At 49.3% G+C, this 18,762-nt stretch overlaps 3 protein-coding genes across 3 annotated transcripts in view; 1 reads left to right on the top strand and 2 right to left on the bottom strand.

The window, feature by feature from the left end:
- LOC124632660 (papilin-like) overlaps positions 1–724 on the bottom strand; it is a 32,802-nt gene extending 32,078 nt beyond the window's left edge. The window contains exon 1 of the mRNA XM_047167579.1: positions 612–724. The gene's annotated coding sequence lies outside the window, so the exon portion shown is untranslated. The remainder of the gene's footprint in view (positions 1–611) is intronic.
- A 198-nt stretch (positions 725–922) lies between these two features.
- On the top strand, positions 923–10,633 carry LOC124632658 (transient receptor potential-gamma protein-like). Its single transcript, XM_047167572.1, has 14 exons — positions 923–1,187; positions 4,084–4,452; positions 4,534–5,064; positions 5,141–5,375; positions 5,790–5,930; positions 6,015–6,154; positions 6,258–6,504; positions 6,575–6,701; positions 7,548–7,743; positions 7,846–8,037; positions 8,256–8,297; positions 8,394–8,577; positions 8,654–9,026; positions 9,171–10,633. Exons 1-14 carry the CDS (start codon positions 1,074–1,076, stop codon positions 9,733–9,735), a joined length of 3,456 nt encoding a protein of 1,151 aa, XP_047023528.1. The 5' UTR covers positions 923–1,073; the 3' UTR covers positions 9,736–10,633.
- A 3,122-nt stretch (positions 10,634–13,755) lies between these two features.
- LOC124632664 (caseinolytic peptidase B protein homolog) lies at positions 13,756–18,703 on the bottom strand. The gene is made up of 5 exons (XM_047167594.1): positions 18,225–18,703; positions 16,888–16,939; positions 14,649–15,576; positions 14,387–14,564; positions 13,756–14,301 (listed from the first exon to the last, which is right to left on the bottom strand). Exons 1-5 carry the CDS (start codon positions 18,436–18,438, stop codon positions 13,814–13,816), a joined length of 1,860 nt encoding a protein of 619 aa, XP_047023550.1. The 5' UTR covers positions 18,439–18,703; the 3' UTR covers positions 13,756–13,813.
- Between the last annotated feature and the right edge of the window lie 59 nt (positions 18,704–18,762).

The raw sequence follows: 18,762 nt of genomic DNA, 5'->3' as shown, positions 1-18,762 counted from the left end.
GGGAAAGCGGCCAGTAATAAATACATATAATATGACGCGCTGATGAAGTCTATTAAGGCAGTCGCTACATGTAAAATACTAACTTGTACTCAGAATGGTAATTTTTTTTAAGATTTAAAAAAAAAATTGTATTCTCGGGCGATGAACTTAAAAAAATGTTTTGGTTAATTTAAAATCACGAGCAAAACAGACACTTTAGTGTTGGGTGTTCTGACGGATACATTTTGTGCCGGATTTGGCCATACTTCATAAAAAAACACATTTTAAAGAATTAGTAGGCAGTTTTTTTATTATTTCCTATGAGAGAATGAGAGATTTATAAAGATTTAGTAAGTTATATGACCTCTAAATTGATAATTTATGATTAGACTTGTATGTCGTTGTAAAAATCTTCTTCTTCTTCTTCTTAGCGTTTATCCCGTCTTGTGACGGGGTCCGCTTTCCGTATCTTCTTCTTCCACTTCGCGTAAAAATATGTAGATATAAACAAACGTCAATGATGCCAGATACCCGGAGAGGACTGTATATTGCCGGTGTTCTCTCAGTATACACATCTGTACACAAAAATATTTTACGATGCAATAACAATAAATAAAGAGCTTTGAACTCACGTCCGAACTTGCAGATCGGAGAGGAGCAGCGGGGGAGGGGAGGCAGTGGGAGCCGCCTGAGGAGTCCAGGGGAGTAGCGGGCAGCAGGCACGCTGGAGGCGCTGCGGCGCCACTCGCGGCAGATCGCCGCGCGTCGCGAGCGCCGCGTGCAGGTAGCGCCCCCCGGCGGCGGCGGCGCTGGCTGCGCGCGGCGCTCGCTGACGCCTGCTTGTGTTTCAGTTCACGGAGCGGACGCGGGATGGCGCGCGCGGCGGCTCCGGCGCCGGTGAGTGCGCGCGCGGCGGCGCCCTGCGAGTGCGCTCGCAGTCCGCCGCCCGCCCTCGCTAAATATATCCCGTCCCGCATTGCAACGCGGTGAATCGTCGCGCAGGCCGCTCTCGCCAGCACGCGCAGGCTGGCGCGCTGCGGGGCGCGGCCGCCGCTGACGGGTAGTGTGTGTGCGCAGAGAGCGGCAACTCGGAGATGTCGGGCGGCAGCGGCGGCGGCGGCGGCGACGCGCGGCGCCCCTCCACCTGCCGCGTGGAGCTGGGCGCGCTGCTGGCGCCGGAGCCGCGCCCGCTAGACAACAAGGTCAAGGTAGGCCTCCCCGCGCGGACCTGTCTCTCTGTCGATGAGCCCGCGGGTCTCGCATCATCACAGTCTAGGTATAGTTAGTGCTTTTCCGTTACAGAAGAGGCAGGCCCCCCCGCGGTACGCATACAAGGTGTGCACCTGCACCTGAGTTACGTATAGCATCAAGTATTATTATTAGCTTTAACGGTTGCAGTACGGCGTGTACACATGTATTTCGTAGCAAAAATACGCTTCTGGTATTTTTTCAGGTCGACCATGCATCAATGTTTGTTTAGTTTATTATACCGAGACCTATAGTTTTTTCCTAGTAAAAATTTAAGATGCTTTTTTGTTTCCCTTAGACTGAGACACGCGAAAACGTCTTTCAGTATCTGGTTGGTGAAGTAACTAGTTCTGTGAATGTGGCATTGGCGTTATTGTGTGAGGTACTGCAGAGTAGACCATATGACGATGTGCTTCAAGTGGTGGTGTGAGCGTGTGGCTGTATCGCTTCAAGTAGGAAGCACTCCCTCCCCCCCCCCCCCCGCACCAGCTCCTGCGCGGTTGCGAATGTTATGCGCAGGACATGTCTACATTACCGATCTATCCGTTGCTTTGCGATTAGAGATTAAATTTTGATATTACTTCCATATCAATCATATCAATTATGTCAAAATTTAAATCTCTAATCTCAAAACATTGGATACAGCGGTTATAGAAACCCGCAGTATAACTACAAGGACTTAAATTGGTAGATAAGTTTATGAAATTGTTAGGTTATATACTAACTTAGGTATATTGTCTAACATTAAATTGAAGTTAACTTAATCTAACTTTGCGAACGGCATGGATGCAAGTTTAGCTTCAACCTCCGAAGTTGGTGGATAATTGAAAAATTCTTAGCAAGTCGAAAGCCGAGGGTACTCTGTTATGCTACATGAGCCGCTTTAAGCCTTCACGGAGTTTAAGTTGTTGGTATTATTAACAAAACTTTGCATATTCCCAAATGAGCAAATTCTGTTGTAACTTTTTTGTGTTCTGTTCCGTCGGCGCCTATTGAAACCTACAGGGTGATTTGTAACCATTGCATGAAAATTCATACTTGTAATAGAACTTTTTGAAAATAAAATAATTTCAAGTGTAACACTTTAAGATATAAGTATTTATGCAAAAAAATACAATGCAAAAACCTATAAGTAGGTACCTACAATTAAAGCAGTGTGCAGTGGCAGTTGCAGGAGTCGTTCAGTTCAGCTAAAGCGAGGAACACGGGACTGGAGCTGCGATTGATGACTCGAGGAATATTTTGAAAGCGACGTCTCAAGTTAAACACGACCCCGCTTCAAGTAAAGCCTGGAAATCTTTTGACATGCAAATAGGGTTATTTAGCTTCGGTATCTATCACAACGGTTGGCGCCTGTCTTGCTATTGTAAATTAAAAAAGGGATAAATTTTCATAGGTAATTCCTGTGTGTACACAAAAGAAATAAACTTAGGTATAATGATATGTAGAGCCGAAAACAAAAATCTCATTGTCTTTGTATAGTGTTACTAAGTGTGAGTATATGGTAAATATTTATCTTTCTTAGCAAAGAATATATCCCTACTACATTCAAGTAACGCACAGATTTAAGTATTTGATTATCCATTGTATTGATGTTGCGTGGTCTCCGCATTACTCCGGGAAGCTTATTTCTAGCATCTAATTTGAAATTGTATCGCGTCTCAAAGTTTAGCAATAAGGCGTCGATGCCGCGGTGGGGGGCGACACTCGACACACGTAATGATGCAAGCACTATACGTATAACGATGTAGGTATCTACGTATTGATTGTTTGTAGTGTTCGAGCAGTGGTGCGTGGTGGGAGCAGTTCCTACAACATTCGCAAGCGGCACGAGCGCCTCGCCTATCAATGAAACAATAAAAACGTTTTATTTAAGTATGTCGGAACGAATCTCTCGGCCGGCTCGCGATGAGAGCTCAAACACGTAAACATTTACACGAGAACTAGTCATCGAGTGGAGACGTCTGCTCGCCGGGCCGTCTCTCTCGTTGGTTTATAGCTTTACAATAGGCAGGAGCGTGCGCTGGCCCGGTCCGGTAATACCACGGCTGGAAAACGTTCGTGACCAGCTTTATGAACGTTAAGCCGTTCGGGAGCGAAGATATCGTAGGTTAACTAGAGGCGTGCGGCGCCGCCCCCGGCCGCGACCTATTTGCATAATGAGTGGCGCGGTGACGTGCAGCGCCGCGCCGGCCCCGCGCCTGCACCGCGCGGCTCGAACGCTCACATTCTGTATTGCTCCCTCATTTCGCTACTTTGCTACGTGCCCTCGATATCCACAATGTTATATTGTACAATATTACTGCAGAGCGTCAAAATTCCATTAAGATCGGACACGTACGTCGTATACCCGCCAACGTAAGCTGCCGGCTTTATTTCACATTACGAGTACACACATACTAGGAGTTACCGGCTTTGCCCTGTTTTAGAAGCTATAGCTACCTAGCAACAGAACAGCCCGCCTCGATCATTATCTGGACGAGATTGTATATTATGTACATACATTGTAGAAGGTGTTCGAGCTGAGCGTATCGCACGACTACATCGGGCGATACGTGCATGACTGGTTTCATTAGCTTTACCTATCTACTTGAGAGTCGATGTATTCCCAGGCCGGGAATTGGGATCGATGAAATTATACTTATAGGTAGGTTTTTCGCTTAGGTTATTACTGGTACGATCACGAATGTACAATCTGCAATACAACATAGTTATTTAATAGGTAGGTACATGTAGTACTTAACAAGATAGCAAAATGCATCTAATAGTCACATTTGAGGCGAGGGTCATCGGTTGATATTTTATTATGTTCAATAGTAACGGCAAGTAATAGTAAACATTTGGTGTGGTCGATAGCGGCACAGCATTCATGGCATGACGGAGGAGGAGAACGTGGTGCGGCCGCACCAGGAGATGGCCGTACTGTCACTGGAGGAGAAGAAGTACCTGCTGGGCGTGGAGCGCGGCGACGTGGCGGGCACGCGGCGCGTGCTGCAGCGCGCGCGCGACACCGCGCACATCAACGTGGACTGCGTGGACCCGCTGGGCCGCAGCGCGCTGCTCATGGCCATCGACAACGAGAACCTCGAGATGGTCGAGCTGCTGCTCGAGTTCGGCGTCGAAACCCGCGACGCGCTGCTGCACGCCATCTCCGAGGAGTTCGTGGAGGCCGTCGAGGCGCTGCTCGACCACGAGGAGCGCACCCGCAAGCCTGGCGAGCCCAACGTGAGTAACCTGATGCCGACTTTAACCAGTCCATGCATCTCGAGGAATGAGAAGACGGAACAGAACGTTTACATGTTACAGAGCTGGGAGGCGCTGCCGCCGGAGACGGCGACGTTCACGGCGGACATCTCGCCGCTGATCCTGGCGGCGCACCGCGACAGCTACGAGATCATCAAGCTGCTGCTGGACCGCGGCGCGGCGCTGCCCGTGCCGCACGACGTGCGCTGCGGCTGCGACGAGTGCGTGCGCTCGCGCCGGGAGGATTCACTGCGCCACTCGCGGTCCCGCATCAACGCCTACCGCGCACTCGCCTCGCCCTCGCTCATCGCTCTCTCTTCCAAAGACCCAATTCTAACGGCGTTCGAGCTTTCTTGGGAATTGCGACGACTTTCTGCCCTCGAACATGAGTTTAAGACTGAGTACCAAGAGCTGCGCGCGCAGTGCCAGGAGTTCGCCACAGCGCTGCTGGACCACACGCGTACCTCGCACGAGCTGCAGGTGCTGCTCAACCACGAGACGGGGTCGCCGCAGGTGCCCCTGCCCGAGCCCGGAGCACCCGAAAGGATGCGCCTGTCTAGACTCAAACTTGCTATTAAATTAAGGCAAAAAAAGGTAACATAAGTTCTTATAGATTTAGTGAATAATAACCGGTTCTGGTGAAGCGTTGTAAGTGGTCGGTGTTGTGCAGTTCGTGGCGCACCCGAACGTGCAGCAGCTGCTGGCGTCGATCTGGTACGAGAGCGTGCCGGGCTTCCGGCGCAAGAACATGCTGCTGCAGGCGGCGGAGATGGTGCGCATCGGCGCCATGTTCCCGCTGTACTCGCTGGCGTACATCGTGGCGCCGCACTCCGCCGCCGGCCGCACGCTGCGGAAGCCATTCATCAAGTTCCTGTGCCACTCTGCCAGCTACTTCATGTTCCTATGTGAGTGATCACATTTTACTTTCCATCTATTCCATTCATTTAGTGCAGGCCTGTCCAAACTAGGTGGGACCTAAGGCCAACAAAATTTACTAAATACATTGGGTGCCGCAAAATATGTATTCATAAAGGTGAAATACCAATATCAATATTTTATTAACTACTTTTTCGAGTGAATGGTGATGTATTCGACGTGATCAAATACAAAATATTTGAATTTCATCTCGAGTAAATATATATAATATGTTCATAAATGTATTTTAACATAATACAAATACTATATTTTTATATCACAGACATAAAAATACTAGGTGCGTTTTCAAGCCACATATGGCTATGTCTAGCTTTCGCCGACTTGAATTAGATGTTCCTACTTGGAGCTTTAGCCGTAACAATAATAATAGAATTGTATTTCAGTTCTGCTGATTCTGGCGTCGCAGCGCATCGAGACAGCAGCGGGAGGTCTGCTGTGGGGCGCAGCGCCTCACGGCGAGCCCCTGTCGCGTCGCGGCGCTCCGCCCTCGCTTGTCGAGTGGCTCATCCTAGCCTGGGTCAGCGGTCTGTATCAGCTGAGGATACTTATTGTAATGTCGCGCTAATGTGTGTAGGATAGAGTGAGATGAGGTGTCAGTAATATTGCAGGTCTGATCTGGAGCGAGGTGAAGCAGCTGTGGGACATGGGGCTGCGCGAGTATGTGCACGACATGTGGAACGTGATAGACTTCGTCACCAACTCGCTATACGTCGCCACTGTCGCGCTGCGGATCGTCTCACATTTTCAGGTAAATACTATACTATGTATTTGACATATGTAACATATTATAACGTGAATGTAACAACAATAATCATTTATGGCCAACACTTATACCCGTTCCTTTGGATTAGGTGCGCCGAGAGATGTCAGCCGGTATGCAGTGGAACCAGCCGCGCGAGAAGTGGGACGCTTGGGACCCGATGCTGCTGTCCGAGGGGCTGTTCTCCGCCGCCAACATCTTCAGCAGCCTCAAGCTGGTGTACATCTTCAGCGTCAACCCGCACCTGGGGCCACTGCAAGTGTCTCTGAGCCGCATGGTGCTCGACATCCTCAAGTTTTTCGTGCTGGACATACTGGTGATCTTTGCGTTCTCGTGTGGTGAGTAGCATGCTGGCAGCAGCGAGCCGGTGGCGCTCGCGCCGGCGCTGGTGACACGCTTGTGCTGCAGGTCTGAACCAGCTGCTGTGGTACTACGCGGACATGGAGAAGAAGCGCTGCACCACGGGCACCTCGCTCACCGCCAACGGCACCTTCCCCGACCCCGACGCCTGCATCGTGTGGCGACGATTTGCTAAGTAACAACACTGTATTCTTTGTACATAACTTTCCTTAGTTTCAGTCGGTAGTCAGATCCCTCCCAGTAACAAAAACATTTTGTTATGATTACGAACGTAAATAACACTCTGTAAACCGTTCGTAACTGGCCAATTAAAAAAATCTAAAAGAGCTATAAAGGAGCAGTAGGTAAGTGACTAGGTATTTATGCTATAAGTATATTTATGCTTAAGTGAATAAAATTGTATCAAAGTATTTAACTGCTCCAGTTATGTTACTGTGCTGTTATATTGTACACGGTAGTTTGGCTGGCAGCCATGTTGTTGTTGATGCCTTAGTTATAGTTCCAGATGATGGCTCCGGCCTTTGGATAGGATAATAAAAGCTGTTTGCATAAAAAATATAGTTTGTGTTTACATTCGTACGTACAGCACATTCGATAGGAGAAATAGCGAAATCATTGTTTATGACGAGTGAGTGTTTTACTAGAACGCAACATCTTGGTGTCTTGGTGAAATCTGCTGTCATTTAGATCATTCAGTCACAGTTAAGTTCATCCGCTTTGCTAGCTTTTTCCCAACTATGACATTCAAATGGGATATTCTCAATTTAATTTATACTATCTACACTATACACACGTATTGTTAGATAATGTATTCTTCCTAACCTTTAACCTTTTAAAGATTTTGAGCAATAGGCCTTCGAGGACGACAAATTATGATACCTTAATAAATTATATTATTTGCGATGTTTGATCGTACCTATGTAGGTACCTACTTTGAGAACATAGCATGCCAGATGTAAGTTTGTTGACGGTTTACATTCCGACAGAAATAAGCTATAAAGGTATTGCAACTGTGCTCCAGCTTGTTCGAGACGATGCAGACGCTGTTCTGGGCAGCGTTCGGGCTGGTGGACCTGGACTCGTTCGAGCTGGACGGCATTAAGATCTTCACGCGCTTCTGGGGCATGCTGATGTTTGGCACGTACGCCGTCATCAACGTCATCGTGCTGCTCAACCTGCTCATCGCTATGATGAACCACTCCTATCAACTCATTTCTGTAAGTCTGTTGCCTCTGATTAATGTCATAAAGCTAAGCGGAAAAAGAAATAGCACAGTTTTATAGCTTCAAATGACATAATGGTGATCGGAACGTTTGCAGGAGCGTGCGGACGTGGAGTGGAAGTTCGCACGCAGTAAGCTGTGGATCAGCTACTTCGAGGAGGGCGGCACGGCGCCTCCGCCCTTCAACGTGATCCCGTCGCCCAAGTCCGCGCTGTACGCGTGGCGCTGGCTGCAGCGGCGCCTGTGCGGGCACGCGCGTGCCAAGCGCGAGCACATGCGGACCATACGAGTGCGTTACCTCTGCACACTGCCCACCCCTATGTGTACCTACACGTCATCACGCCCAAGAGGCGCGTTAACCATACACCCGACTTTTTGCCTAAATCAACTATCTATTGACATAATGACAATATTCTCAGAAAAAAAAACCACTATGTGTTAAGTAAGTAGATAGTATACTGATCAGGAAACGTACCTAACAAGATTTTTTGTTTTTATTATTCGCAGAGAAAAGCAAAACAAGCAAATGAAAGAGACTTCCGCTATCAGGTTAGTGACCAAAATATTTATTTACTTTTTAATTTCCCCTTTTGTTAAGTTGCCTTCTTGTATCGCTGTGTGGTGACGCTTGTGTCTACATCGCAGGCTATAATGCGCAACCTGGTGCGGCGCTACGTGACCGTGCAGCAGCGGCGCGCCGAGTGCGGCGGCGTCACCGAGGACGACGTCAACGAGATCAAGCAGGACGTCAGCGCCTTCCGCTGCGAGCTCGTCGAGATCCTGCGCAACTCCGGCATGAACACCTCCACCGTCAACGCCGGGGCACCCGGTACGGCGCACTACAGCGCTTACATCTATCACTAAATAATAACGTTCCGTTAAATCGTACCTGGAACTGTTCACAGGAGGCGGTGGCGGCAAAAAGAATAGGCAAAAGGAGCGTCGCCTAATGAAAGGCTTCAACATCGCGCCGGGCGGGTCCCTTGCGCCGGTGGACGAGTTCCTGGCGTCCCTGCACCACGAGCACGGCGGGTCGCACGGCGCGACGCACCACGCGTCGCTGTCGGCGCTGCTGGGCGGCCGCCTGCGCACCAGTCAGTCCAGCCTGTCGGACGGCGGCGCCGGCGCCGGCCTGGCCGCCTCGCGCCGCAAGCCCGCTTCGCACAAGCGGCGCTGGGGCACCATCATCGAGGCCGCGCGCGCCGCCCGCGTCTCGCGCCTCATCGGCCGCTCCAGGTCTGAGGACTCCGTCTGCGACCATGCACGACAGTCGCCCAGGTAACTAATATCATTGTTTCTTTAATTTCTTTATTTTATTTATTTATTCCTTGATTTCAGGAACTAATAATAATCCTTTAATATCTCTGTATTCTAACATTTTATCTTGGATGCATTCCTGAGTATCTACTGTTTTTTTATCAGTGGTAGCGAGCGTTCCGACTCCGGCAGTGATTCCCAGCGTAGCCCGGAGCGCACCACCCGCAGCGGCCCACTCCACCCGCTGTCAGCGCTGGCGGCGCTCAAACGCAAGCGGAAGAAGTTCTCCGACTCGCGACGCGCCGGGGCCGAGGCGCGCGCGGCGATCGGGCCCGAAGCGCTGCAGCGCGCCAGCTCCGTGCCGGCGCGGCCGCCGCCGCTGCCCGGCCCGCCGCCCCGCGCGCCGCCGCCCGCCTCCGTGTCGCCGTCCACTACGGCGGAGAGCGTGGCGGGGCGCGGCGGCAGCCGGGAGCCGCTGCTGGCCAGCCTGGACGACGACGCGCACAAGGTGGGGTGGCACGAGGCGGGCGGGCGCGCGCGCGGCGCGGCGCCGGCTGAGCCGCGTGTGCTGGGTCCGCAGGAGGCGTGCGGGCGCTGCGGGTTCGAGGCGGGCGCGGCGGCGCCGGAGGAGGAGGGCGCGCCGTGCGGGCGCTGCGCGGCGCTGGCGCGGCTGGCGGGCGTCACGCCGCTGCACGGCCACGCGCCGCACCACTCGGCGGGCTGGCTGTAGCACCGGCTGCACTCGGCCCTCTGATCGTCCGTTCCAGCGCAGCTCGAGTGCTCTCGGCTGCCGCAGCACAATTCCTCGCTAGTCGCACTTCGCTGTAGCTACATATAGTTAAATGAGAGACGCAAGTTAGTTAAGTTGATCATTCGTGTTGATGACCAAGAGCATCAAATAGTAGCATGCACTCAATAATTGTCGCAGTGTATTTATACATCGTGATCGAATCTTAAATTAACCTGGCTGATCACAAGTTGAACTTGACAAGCGATGTCTACGAGCTGCAGACAATTTTTCAATGTACCTCATAGGCAGTACACATGGTAGGTATTATATTACAAACAAAAATTATTCAGTTTCTTTTTCGTTTGGAGGGGCTGCTGCAATGCAATCATCGAGTTAAATTCATCGGTTTGCTTACGTACGTAGGCAGGTAACCTAGCTTAGAAGATTGTACAGATCCGCATCTGAAGGTCTAGGAATTGCAACAAAATGAGAATAGTTGGTATGTCCTCCTCGCAAAACTAAAAGGACTCTGAGGTCTCAATAAAGACTGAATAAAATGAGCGTGGTATAACGAAGTGGAAAATGATCACGCAAAAGTTATAAGTACACTGCGATTTTTCTATTCATATACCTATCTACTTAGTAAATACTAATACATAAATACTATGTATCCGTCATCGCCAACTGGTGAAAATAGCCATTCAATCAAAATAGGTAGTCCTTTGAGCAAAAACGCCATTCATTGAACGCATCAGTGGTCAGTCTATAGCGTCAGTGACGCCGAGACTATGCCGCGGCGACAGAGCGACAGATAGTTCCGTGAATATGTATGAAGTCGAATAATGAAAATAATAATAAAAAATATATTTTTTTAAATAAAACCGACTCCCATAAACACTGAAAAGCAAAAAAAACTATTCTTAGGTGCATCGGCCTAGAAGTCAGCGACGCCACCGACTTCTATAGTTCTATAGTCGGTTTTATTTTATGTAAAGTGTTTTTTATTTTTAGCTTTTCAGTGACAAGCATAGTTGTCACTATCCGCACTGGAAAGTTCTCATCAATACGAACAATATAAGCCCAAACACGAGGTAGTTTACATATTCAATTGTCGAGTTCCCTCGACCTTCGCTGGTCTCCATCATCAGGTCAGTTTCAAACCTTCACTGTTGCAAAGGTCTCGTCAATACGAACAAAATAAGCCCAAACACGAGGTAGTTTACACATTCATTGTTCAAGTTCCCTCGACCTTCTCTGGTCTTCATCATCAGGTCAGCTCCAAACCTTCACCATTGCATAGTGTTATCAGACATACGCCTTAGTGTCAAGTTTTTACCCTACGTATGCCTTCAATTTTTGAAAGTTGCCCTCGATTTCTCAGGGTTTCCATCATCAGATCCTGACCTGGTAACTATGGGACCACCTGGGAGGTAAACCCTATCAAACAAAAAAAAATTTTGCAAATCGGTCGAGGCGTCTCCGAGTAATCGGTGACATACATAAAAAAAATAAAAATAAAAAAAAAAGATCCCGACGAATTGAGAACCTCCTCCTTTTTGGGAAGTCGGTTAAAAAATATATGAAGCTGCATCTGTGACGCTTAGTTGGAAATGCCTTCAAGAGTTCGCGCCACTTCTGTGATACGGCGGAAAATTGTAGAACAACTTATTTATTTTGCATGCAACCTTCGCGAAGTCAACGAATCGTTTTTCTGGGTGGATGTTTATACGCACATAAGTTTGATTAAATTGTTATTTCCACCAGTTGGCTGCGACAACACTATTACCATTACCTAGGGGATAAATCTTCCTATAATATTATAACGAAGACATATTTTATCAAACACCAATTAGTTAAGTAGCTACAAAATATTTTAAAATACAAATTAAGTATTTATATTACATTAAAGTAAGAAATTATTTTATATACGTTTTAAGAAAAACTTACATAATATACTGACAGTGGGTTGACCTAAAATACCGGTATTTATATACGATTTGTTTTGTTTCTCAGCCCCATACTGTGTCAGACAAACGAATTAGCACAAGATATACTGATATGATACACAGGCAGCACAGTCTGTCCTGTGTCATAGGGCACAGCTCACCGCACAACGACTGGCAGCTCCTGTTCCGTCGTAGTCTAAGTTAACTAATAGCCGGTACTTACTAAATATAATCATCATGTGTTCCAGAAAGTTTCCACTATACCTATTACCTTACTCGGTCAGCGCACACGCAATATTCTTACTATACTAATTAAGGACGAACAATATGAAACAGGGATTTTTAAATGAAACATGTTATACTACTTACCTAAATATCCGATGCCGGTATGAAATACCCCTGAAGTTTTATAAGACACGTTAGATTAAGTAGGAAGTAGAGGAATAGTTGATAATGGACACGTGTCGCAATATTTAATTGATCCGATGAGATGCACACCGCTCGTCCGCCAGACGGGACGGTGCCTTCCGGGAGATTTAGTTTTATTACTTTGAGGAAAAAAGTGGAATTAGAAATGATAATAGAAAATGAGTCGTGAATGCGATGCTGCGAGTGTAGATGTTTGTCAGGATATAGCACACAAAACGAGCGCCTCACTACTTGCCTGTTCATTGTTGTATGTACCTCTTAACTTATTGATTGTAAGTGCCTAAGTATCAGGAATCCAGTTTCAGGGCCGACAGGAATCTGCCGCAGCCCAATACAAATACCTACATATCCCGTGATAACAACAAGACAAAAAAAAAGTTTACATATATCCCATTCGTTTAAGCTGGTAACAAGGGATATCTGTTAACTCAATCTTGACTGGGATTCTGTTGACTTATATACTTTGGTACACAATTCAGCAACAATTTACTAATAGATATTATTGTTGATAACAGGCCATAGCCTGCGTGAGTAAATGAGAAGGCCGCAATGTGCAGGCAGGCGCGAGGCGGTGGAGTGCACGGCGGCCGCGCCACATATCGTGAGGCGCGGCCGCCGCGTGTGTCACTGTGTATCTTATAGTTGAGCGAGTGCTGGCCCCCCAGCACGACCAGAGGCCTTCACACGTGTTTAGTTGTTCGCCGCGGTCGGCCACCCGGCCGCGCGGCGCATAATCGATTATATTTTGTAAAGAATTGTTATTTATTTATACATTATATTTGTATATAACGGTGCGAAGTTTAATAAAATAAGCACTATTCAGCGAGTTGTTTTATTACAATGCCTCTTCCACTCTTTGCTACAGCCCGCCAACTTGAAACGAAAGAGAACAGTCACAGCACACAAGTAAAAAACGTAGGTACCTATGTGTTAGGTACATGTTATTCTAAGGTACGTTAATGCCAAATTTCATCAATATCCGTTCAGCTGTTAGCATCAGCAGTTATAGCTGGGCGTATCTCTAAACGGGTAGGCTCTATACCAGAGCACAGCCAGATGTCACGTTTTTGGCGGGACAGACTATCCCATCATCTCCCGAGCTTTTTCGTAACTTTTCCCAACTGTGTTGGGATCGGCTTCCAGTCTAACCGGATTCAGCTGAGGACCAGTGCTTTACAAGGAGCGACTGCCTATCTGATCTGACACAGGACAGACTATCCCGCCGAAAAAGGGGGAAAAAAAGGGAATCAATGAAAGAAAGGAAAAGGGTAAACAACTAGAAGGAAAATAGCCTAACAGAACTGCGCTTCCTTTCTCAGTTCTTGTTTTCTTTATTTTTTAAAACTGCTAGCAAACTAGAGCAGTTATTCAAGTTTTGTGTACTTTAATGTAAATTATTATATAACATTGTTCCCCAAAAAAAATATAAATGCATGATATTATCGGAACAAAGTGCCTATATGTATAAAATACCTCGTTTATAATGTCCTCATCCGCCGGGTACGAAAAGTAGTGCACTCGGGACGCGGTTGAAACCGCCTTCTAAGTCTCGCTTTCGGCAAAGAAAGATTCGACAAAAATTACTTTGTGTGATATGATAAGTAACAGTAGGTATATAGGTATTGACGCCGAATGAAACGCCGAGTTTTATAAGAATTGCTATTTTTATTTGAGTACGGTTACGGTAACTATTACAACGCCGGTCAGACGGCGGCCAGGTCGAGCGGCGTGTAGTCCTGGTCGGGCGGGCGGCGCACGGCCAGCGCCACGCGGCCGGCGCGCTCGGTGAGCAGCACGGCGCAGCCGCGGGCCAGCGCGCCGCGCTCGGCCGCCAGCGCGATCTGGTTGACGACGCGCCGCTCCACCTCGTGCTTGATGGAGCGCGCGCCGTAGTGCACGTCGTAGCCGTCCGCCAGCGCGCCCAGCACGCCGCCCTCCCAGCGCAGCTCCACCGCGTGCCGCGCGCGCGCCTTCTCCGCCCACGCCTTCAGCTCCAGGCTCACCAGCGTCAGCAGCTCCTGCCGCGAGAACGGCAGGAAGTACACGATCTCGTTGATCCGCCCCAGGAACTCGTCCCTGCCGAAGTGCCGCTTGAGGATCGGCCGCACGACGCTGTCCTTGAAGTTCCGAGACACCTCCAGGGACTCCTCGGGGTCCGACTCCTCCGGCCCGTTTCCGTCACGAGATATCACTTAAAAAAATGATTCGATCGTTAGCACCGAGAAGTTCTATGTTTCTTAGTTCAATGACATGCAGGAAATGAACTTGCGGATCACCTCTCTGCTCCACGGCCAGCGCGGGCGTCATGCGCACGCGCTGCGCCGCCCGTGCCTCCGCCTCGCGCCGCAGCTGCAGCCCGTACTGCGCGATCTCGTCCGCCGCGAGGTTCGACGTCATTACAAAGATGGCGTTTTTACACTCAATCAACTTGCCTTTGCCGTCCGTCAGCCGACCCTGTAACAAAGAGTGTCAGTGAGCCCCGCTTCGCGAGGAGCGCGAGTAGCGCGACGGACACGTGACACGGACGGTGACACCCACCTCGTCGAAGAGTTGCAGCAGGACGGTGAGCACGTCGGGATGAGCCTTGTCCACCTCGTCGAACAGCACGACGGCGTCGGCGCGGCGGGCCAGCGCCCGCGTCAGCTGGCCGCCCTCCTCGTGCCCCACGTAGCCGGGCGGCGCGCCGATCAGCTTGGCCACCTCGTGCTTCTCCTGGTACTCGGACATGTCGAGGCGGATGAAGGCGGCCGGGTCGTCGCGGTGCATGTAGCGCGCCAGCTGCTTCGCCAGCTCCGTCTTGCCGATGCCGGAGCTGCCGAGGAAGAGGAACACGAGCGGGTGCTCGTCGTCGGCCCAGCCGTTCTCCTTGCGGCGCACGGCGGCGGCCACGGTCTCCACCGCGGCCTGCTGGCCCACGATGAACTGCTTGAGGCGCTGCTCGAGCGGGAAGCGGCGCCGCTCCTCGGCGGCGGCGGCGGCGGCGGCCTCCTCCCAGACGCGCGTGTGCGACAGGATGAGGTCGCGCGTGGGCGAGGGGTCGCGCGCGTAGTGCAGCGCACGGCGGCCCGCGTGGTCGCGCGCCGTGGGGTCGGCGCCCGCCTCCAGCAGCGCCCGCGCCGCGCCCGCCGAGTCGGCCAGCGCCGCGTAGTGCAGCGCCGTCCAGCCCAGGAAGGAGGCGCGCGCGTTCATGCTGCTGCAGAACTCGTCCTCGCGCCGCTGCAGCACCTCGAGCGGGTGCATGCCGGCGGCGGCGGCGGCCAGCGCGGCGCCGGAGTAGCGCTCCTGCAGGTCGGGGCGCGCGCCCAGGCGCAGCAGCTCGTGCACGGCGGCCGCCTGGTCGTTGGCGGCCGCCACCATGAGCGCCGTCCAGCCCAGCGCGTGGCGCCAGTCGGCCCCGCCGCCGCTGCCGTCCGGCGCATTGTCCCCGCGACCACTTTTAGCGTTGGAAGTTACGGCCTCCACCTGCCTATAATTCCCACAGATTAGATTTCCAATCTTTGGTTAACACTCTTTCACTGACTCTTTGCCCTGCCTAGAAAGCCTAGCAAACTAGTAGCTTAATAGTTATAATAATTAATTAAGTTATAAGCTTAATAATAATAACATAGGCCCCGCAGGGCATCTGAGGCGGATGACGGGGAGTAGCGACCCCGCGGGGCTATATATCCGAGTGCTCCAGGGAGAGTATACTGTCCCCCATCTCCGGCCTGCCGGAGTGAAGCATGACGGGAGATAGGTCTCCCGCCTCTTGGCTTGCCTTCATCGGCCGGTCAGAGTGGAGTCGCTAGAGCAGGGTTAGCAGCCCACTCGGAGGGTAGGTGCCTCGTGGTAAGTGGCGAGTGGGCCGGTGATGCTGGACCCACAGGGAGCGCGTGATCTGCGTTTAAAGTCCGCCGAGGTATCCTCACCCTTCAGCCGCTCATGTACCTGTTGCCCTCCTGTTGCTATTCAGTGACTGATTCCCGGGGGCCCAGTAAGTGAGTTGGCGAGTCTCCACCTGCCATTTTTACGTGTGCAAACATTGTTATCGGCAGGTGCCATAGTTCCCATAGTCTTCCCATTCCTAGTCCACTAACATCCCATCGCAATAGCCCAAGTAGTTTTCCTCCATAGTTAACAATAATTTAGCACAGAACCGGGGATTGTCCCTGGGTACATTTCTATAGTGTATACGGGGATAATCGTCGGTTTTGTGTCGCCATTTCATTAAAGTTGTCTCAAAAGGGCTTCAGCGTGTTGGCTTCGGCCCCACGTTCGCCTCCCAAAAATCCGGGACTCTATAGTCCCGAGGTCTGGTAGAGATAACATAGTTTAATTGTGCCAATCGACCAATCTGTACGGTTGTTACATAACCGTACAGATTCGTTGGTCTAGTGGTCGCAAGCGCGGCTGCTGTGCTCGAGGTCTCGGGTTCGATTCCCGGGTCGGGCCGAAATAGCTTTGTGGGTTTTCTTAAACTTTCATAAAGCAGCCCGTAGTCTGGAAGTTGGTGATTGATTCACCCGTGCATCGGAGAGCACGTAAATGTCGGTCCTGCGCCTGATCTCTTTCCGGTCGTGTCGGATTGCCGTCCCATCGGGCTATGAGAGTGAAGGAATAGGGAGTGCACCTGTGTCTGCGCAAATGCTTGTGCACTATAATATGTCCTGTGCAGCTGGCTGATCTCCTTAAGTGAGAACAGCCGCCGTGGCCGAAATCGGCCGTGGACGCCATTGCCATTTGTTACATAACTATTTTATTAGATTATCTAGTTCAAGGTTACTGTTACTGTACTTACTTCCGTAACTCTTGCACATTGCCAAGTTGTGCGGCTTTGAAGAATCGTTTTTCTGCAACAATTAAGCAACTAACATTAATCTAGTTTTAATGAGATGTGATGTATATACTGGCACAATGATGTACCTACCCCATGCATGACTCTAGGAGCCCTACAAATGATCTGAACTTTTGTAGTAGGTAGGTACATATTTTCTTCTGCACTAGGTAGTATGGTAGATGATGATATAATGCATATGAACTGAGAGTGCTTGCGATAGTTCTACTGTTACTATATGTATATTGCTTTAATTTTTTTTTATCAATGTCTAATTTTTAAACACCACCACAGAGGTGTAATAAAATAAGATGAACAAAAAAGAGTAACCAGCTCACTAGCTCCTCTTCATTTCTGCTGTCTTAGTACTTTTATAAAGAAAAACATTTGTTTTTTGTTGAAAGTTACGAAAAGATCTAAGTAAGTTATTCTGACTGCTATCCATTTTGAGCTCTGAAAAAATCACAACTAGGTACAGATAACCATGGACCCGGCGAGATGTCACCCAGGCCGATGACTGTACTTCTTCTGTCTAGTCTAGTAGAACAAAGTGTCCCATTAGTTCTACTGTAGAGCTGAGCAGTAGAACTAGTGGGAACAAACCGATTAAAGATACTGTTAGATAAATCCAGAATCTATTGAAAGTATATTATAATATTACTACATACAACACTTGAAACCCATGATGTTATTGAACCCATGTTCTATTATGATAATGTTATATGTAATGTACTATCAATAATACATGGACTTGGACGAGTTTGTAAGGAAGTAACCATTATAGCTCTGCCTCATTAACACGTCAATGGCGACGTCGCCGGCTATATATCCTAGGAAATGTATGGAACCTAACACACTTGGCAATGGTTTGGAAATGTCGCCAAGTCGAGCTACAGTTCTCTACGTGGCTTCTGCCAGCTTGGTAGCGTAGCCACTAATGCCACTGTAATGTACACGGTAAAGTGCACATCACTCACTCAGTCGCCGGTGTGGTTGTCAGTCAGCGTATGATTTCTTCTATGAACTGACCATCGAGACGCCATGGCCACTTGACTTGGAGACGTTTAGATGCTTGAAGTAGCCACACCTGCGCGACTTAATGAGGCAGAGCTCTTATACTCAAAGGCATACTGTAATTTTCAAGTTACAGTTATGATACCATTGCATTGCAAGCATAGAACCTCTGCAATACCATTGGCTATGAACTTATAATATGAAGTTTACAGAAAGAATCATGGACATGCTTTTACACTCCGGAATGGTGATGGTGTGATAGGAACAACAATGATTGTTATATGCACCATTAAAGACATGGTCAGCAGCCAGCAGCGCTAGTGCCAGTGTGCCAGCGCCGAGCGCCGCCCGCGCGGCCCGAGCGCGGTGGTCGCCACCCGGCTCGCCGTGCTTTTCAGCCGAGCGTATATAGCGGCCCACTACACCTGCTATTCGCGCCGACTGCCTCAAAGCGAACGCACTGTGCCTGAACAAACATCTAACAGGTCCTAATGTTGACATTTTATTTTTCTATTCACTTCTGCTGAACAACTGTCAATCTAATATATGATTCCAACCGTATTTTGTGCAAGCAACGGAATAAGATATAAAATGCGCCGCATCCGCATTATTAATGATTTTTTAAGGGATTTTTTGATATTGTGAAAGCTGTCATTTTGATTTTCCTGTACTTTTCCGATTTCCGACTGACGTATAATTTTCACTTTTCAAGTTTTCAGTTCAGACAACAACGTCAAAATTTTCGTTTCAACCAGCTTCTACAAACTGTCACCTATGTCATGTCAAAGTCAAAAAGAAAAAATCATGGGTCCAGTGTTACCAAAT

The sequence above is a fragment of the Helicoverpa zea genome, chromosome 8, assembly GCF_022581195.2.
Source record: "Helicoverpa zea isolate HzStark_Cry1AcR chromosome 8, ilHelZeax1.1, whole genome shotgun sequence".
NCBI classification, from domain to species: domain Eukaryota; kingdom Metazoa; phylum Arthropoda; class Insecta; order Lepidoptera; family Noctuidae; genus Helicoverpa; species Helicoverpa zea.
The sequence above is the reverse complement of the archived record's forward strand: the minus strand, read 5'-3'. Positions and strand labels throughout refer to the sequence as shown.

What these genes read in the sequence shown, in the direction of transcription:
- LOC124632664 (XM_047167594.1), bottom strand. Translation starts at nt 18,438, where the DNA reads ATGTCAACATTAGGACCTGTTAGATGTTTGTTCAGGCACAGTGCGTTC. An exon ending in AATGTGCAAGAGTTACGGAA is followed by an intron (nt 15,577 to 16,887) that starts GTAAGTACAGTA and finishes TGGGAATTATAG; the next exon opens with GCAGGTGGAGGCCGTAACTT. An exon ending in TGCTGCAACTCTTCGACGAG is followed by an intron (nt 14,565 to 14,648) that starts GTGGGTGTCACC and finishes TCTTTGTTACAG; the next exon opens with GGTCGGCTGACGGACGGCAA.
- LOC124632658 (XM_047167572.1), top strand. Translation starts at nt 1,074, where the DNA reads ATGTCGGGCGGCAGCGGCGGCGGCGGCGGCGACGCGCGGCGCCCCTCC. An exon ending in CGCTAGACAACAAGGTCAAG is followed by an intron (nt 1,188 to 4,083) that starts GTAGGCCTCCCC and finishes TGTGGTCGATAG; the next exon opens with CGGCACAGCATTCATGGCAT. An exon ending in GCAAGCCTGGCGAGCCCAAC is followed by an intron (nt 4,453 to 4,533) that starts GTGAGTAACCTG and finishes TACATGTTACAG; the next exon opens with AGCTGGGAGGCGCTGCCGCC.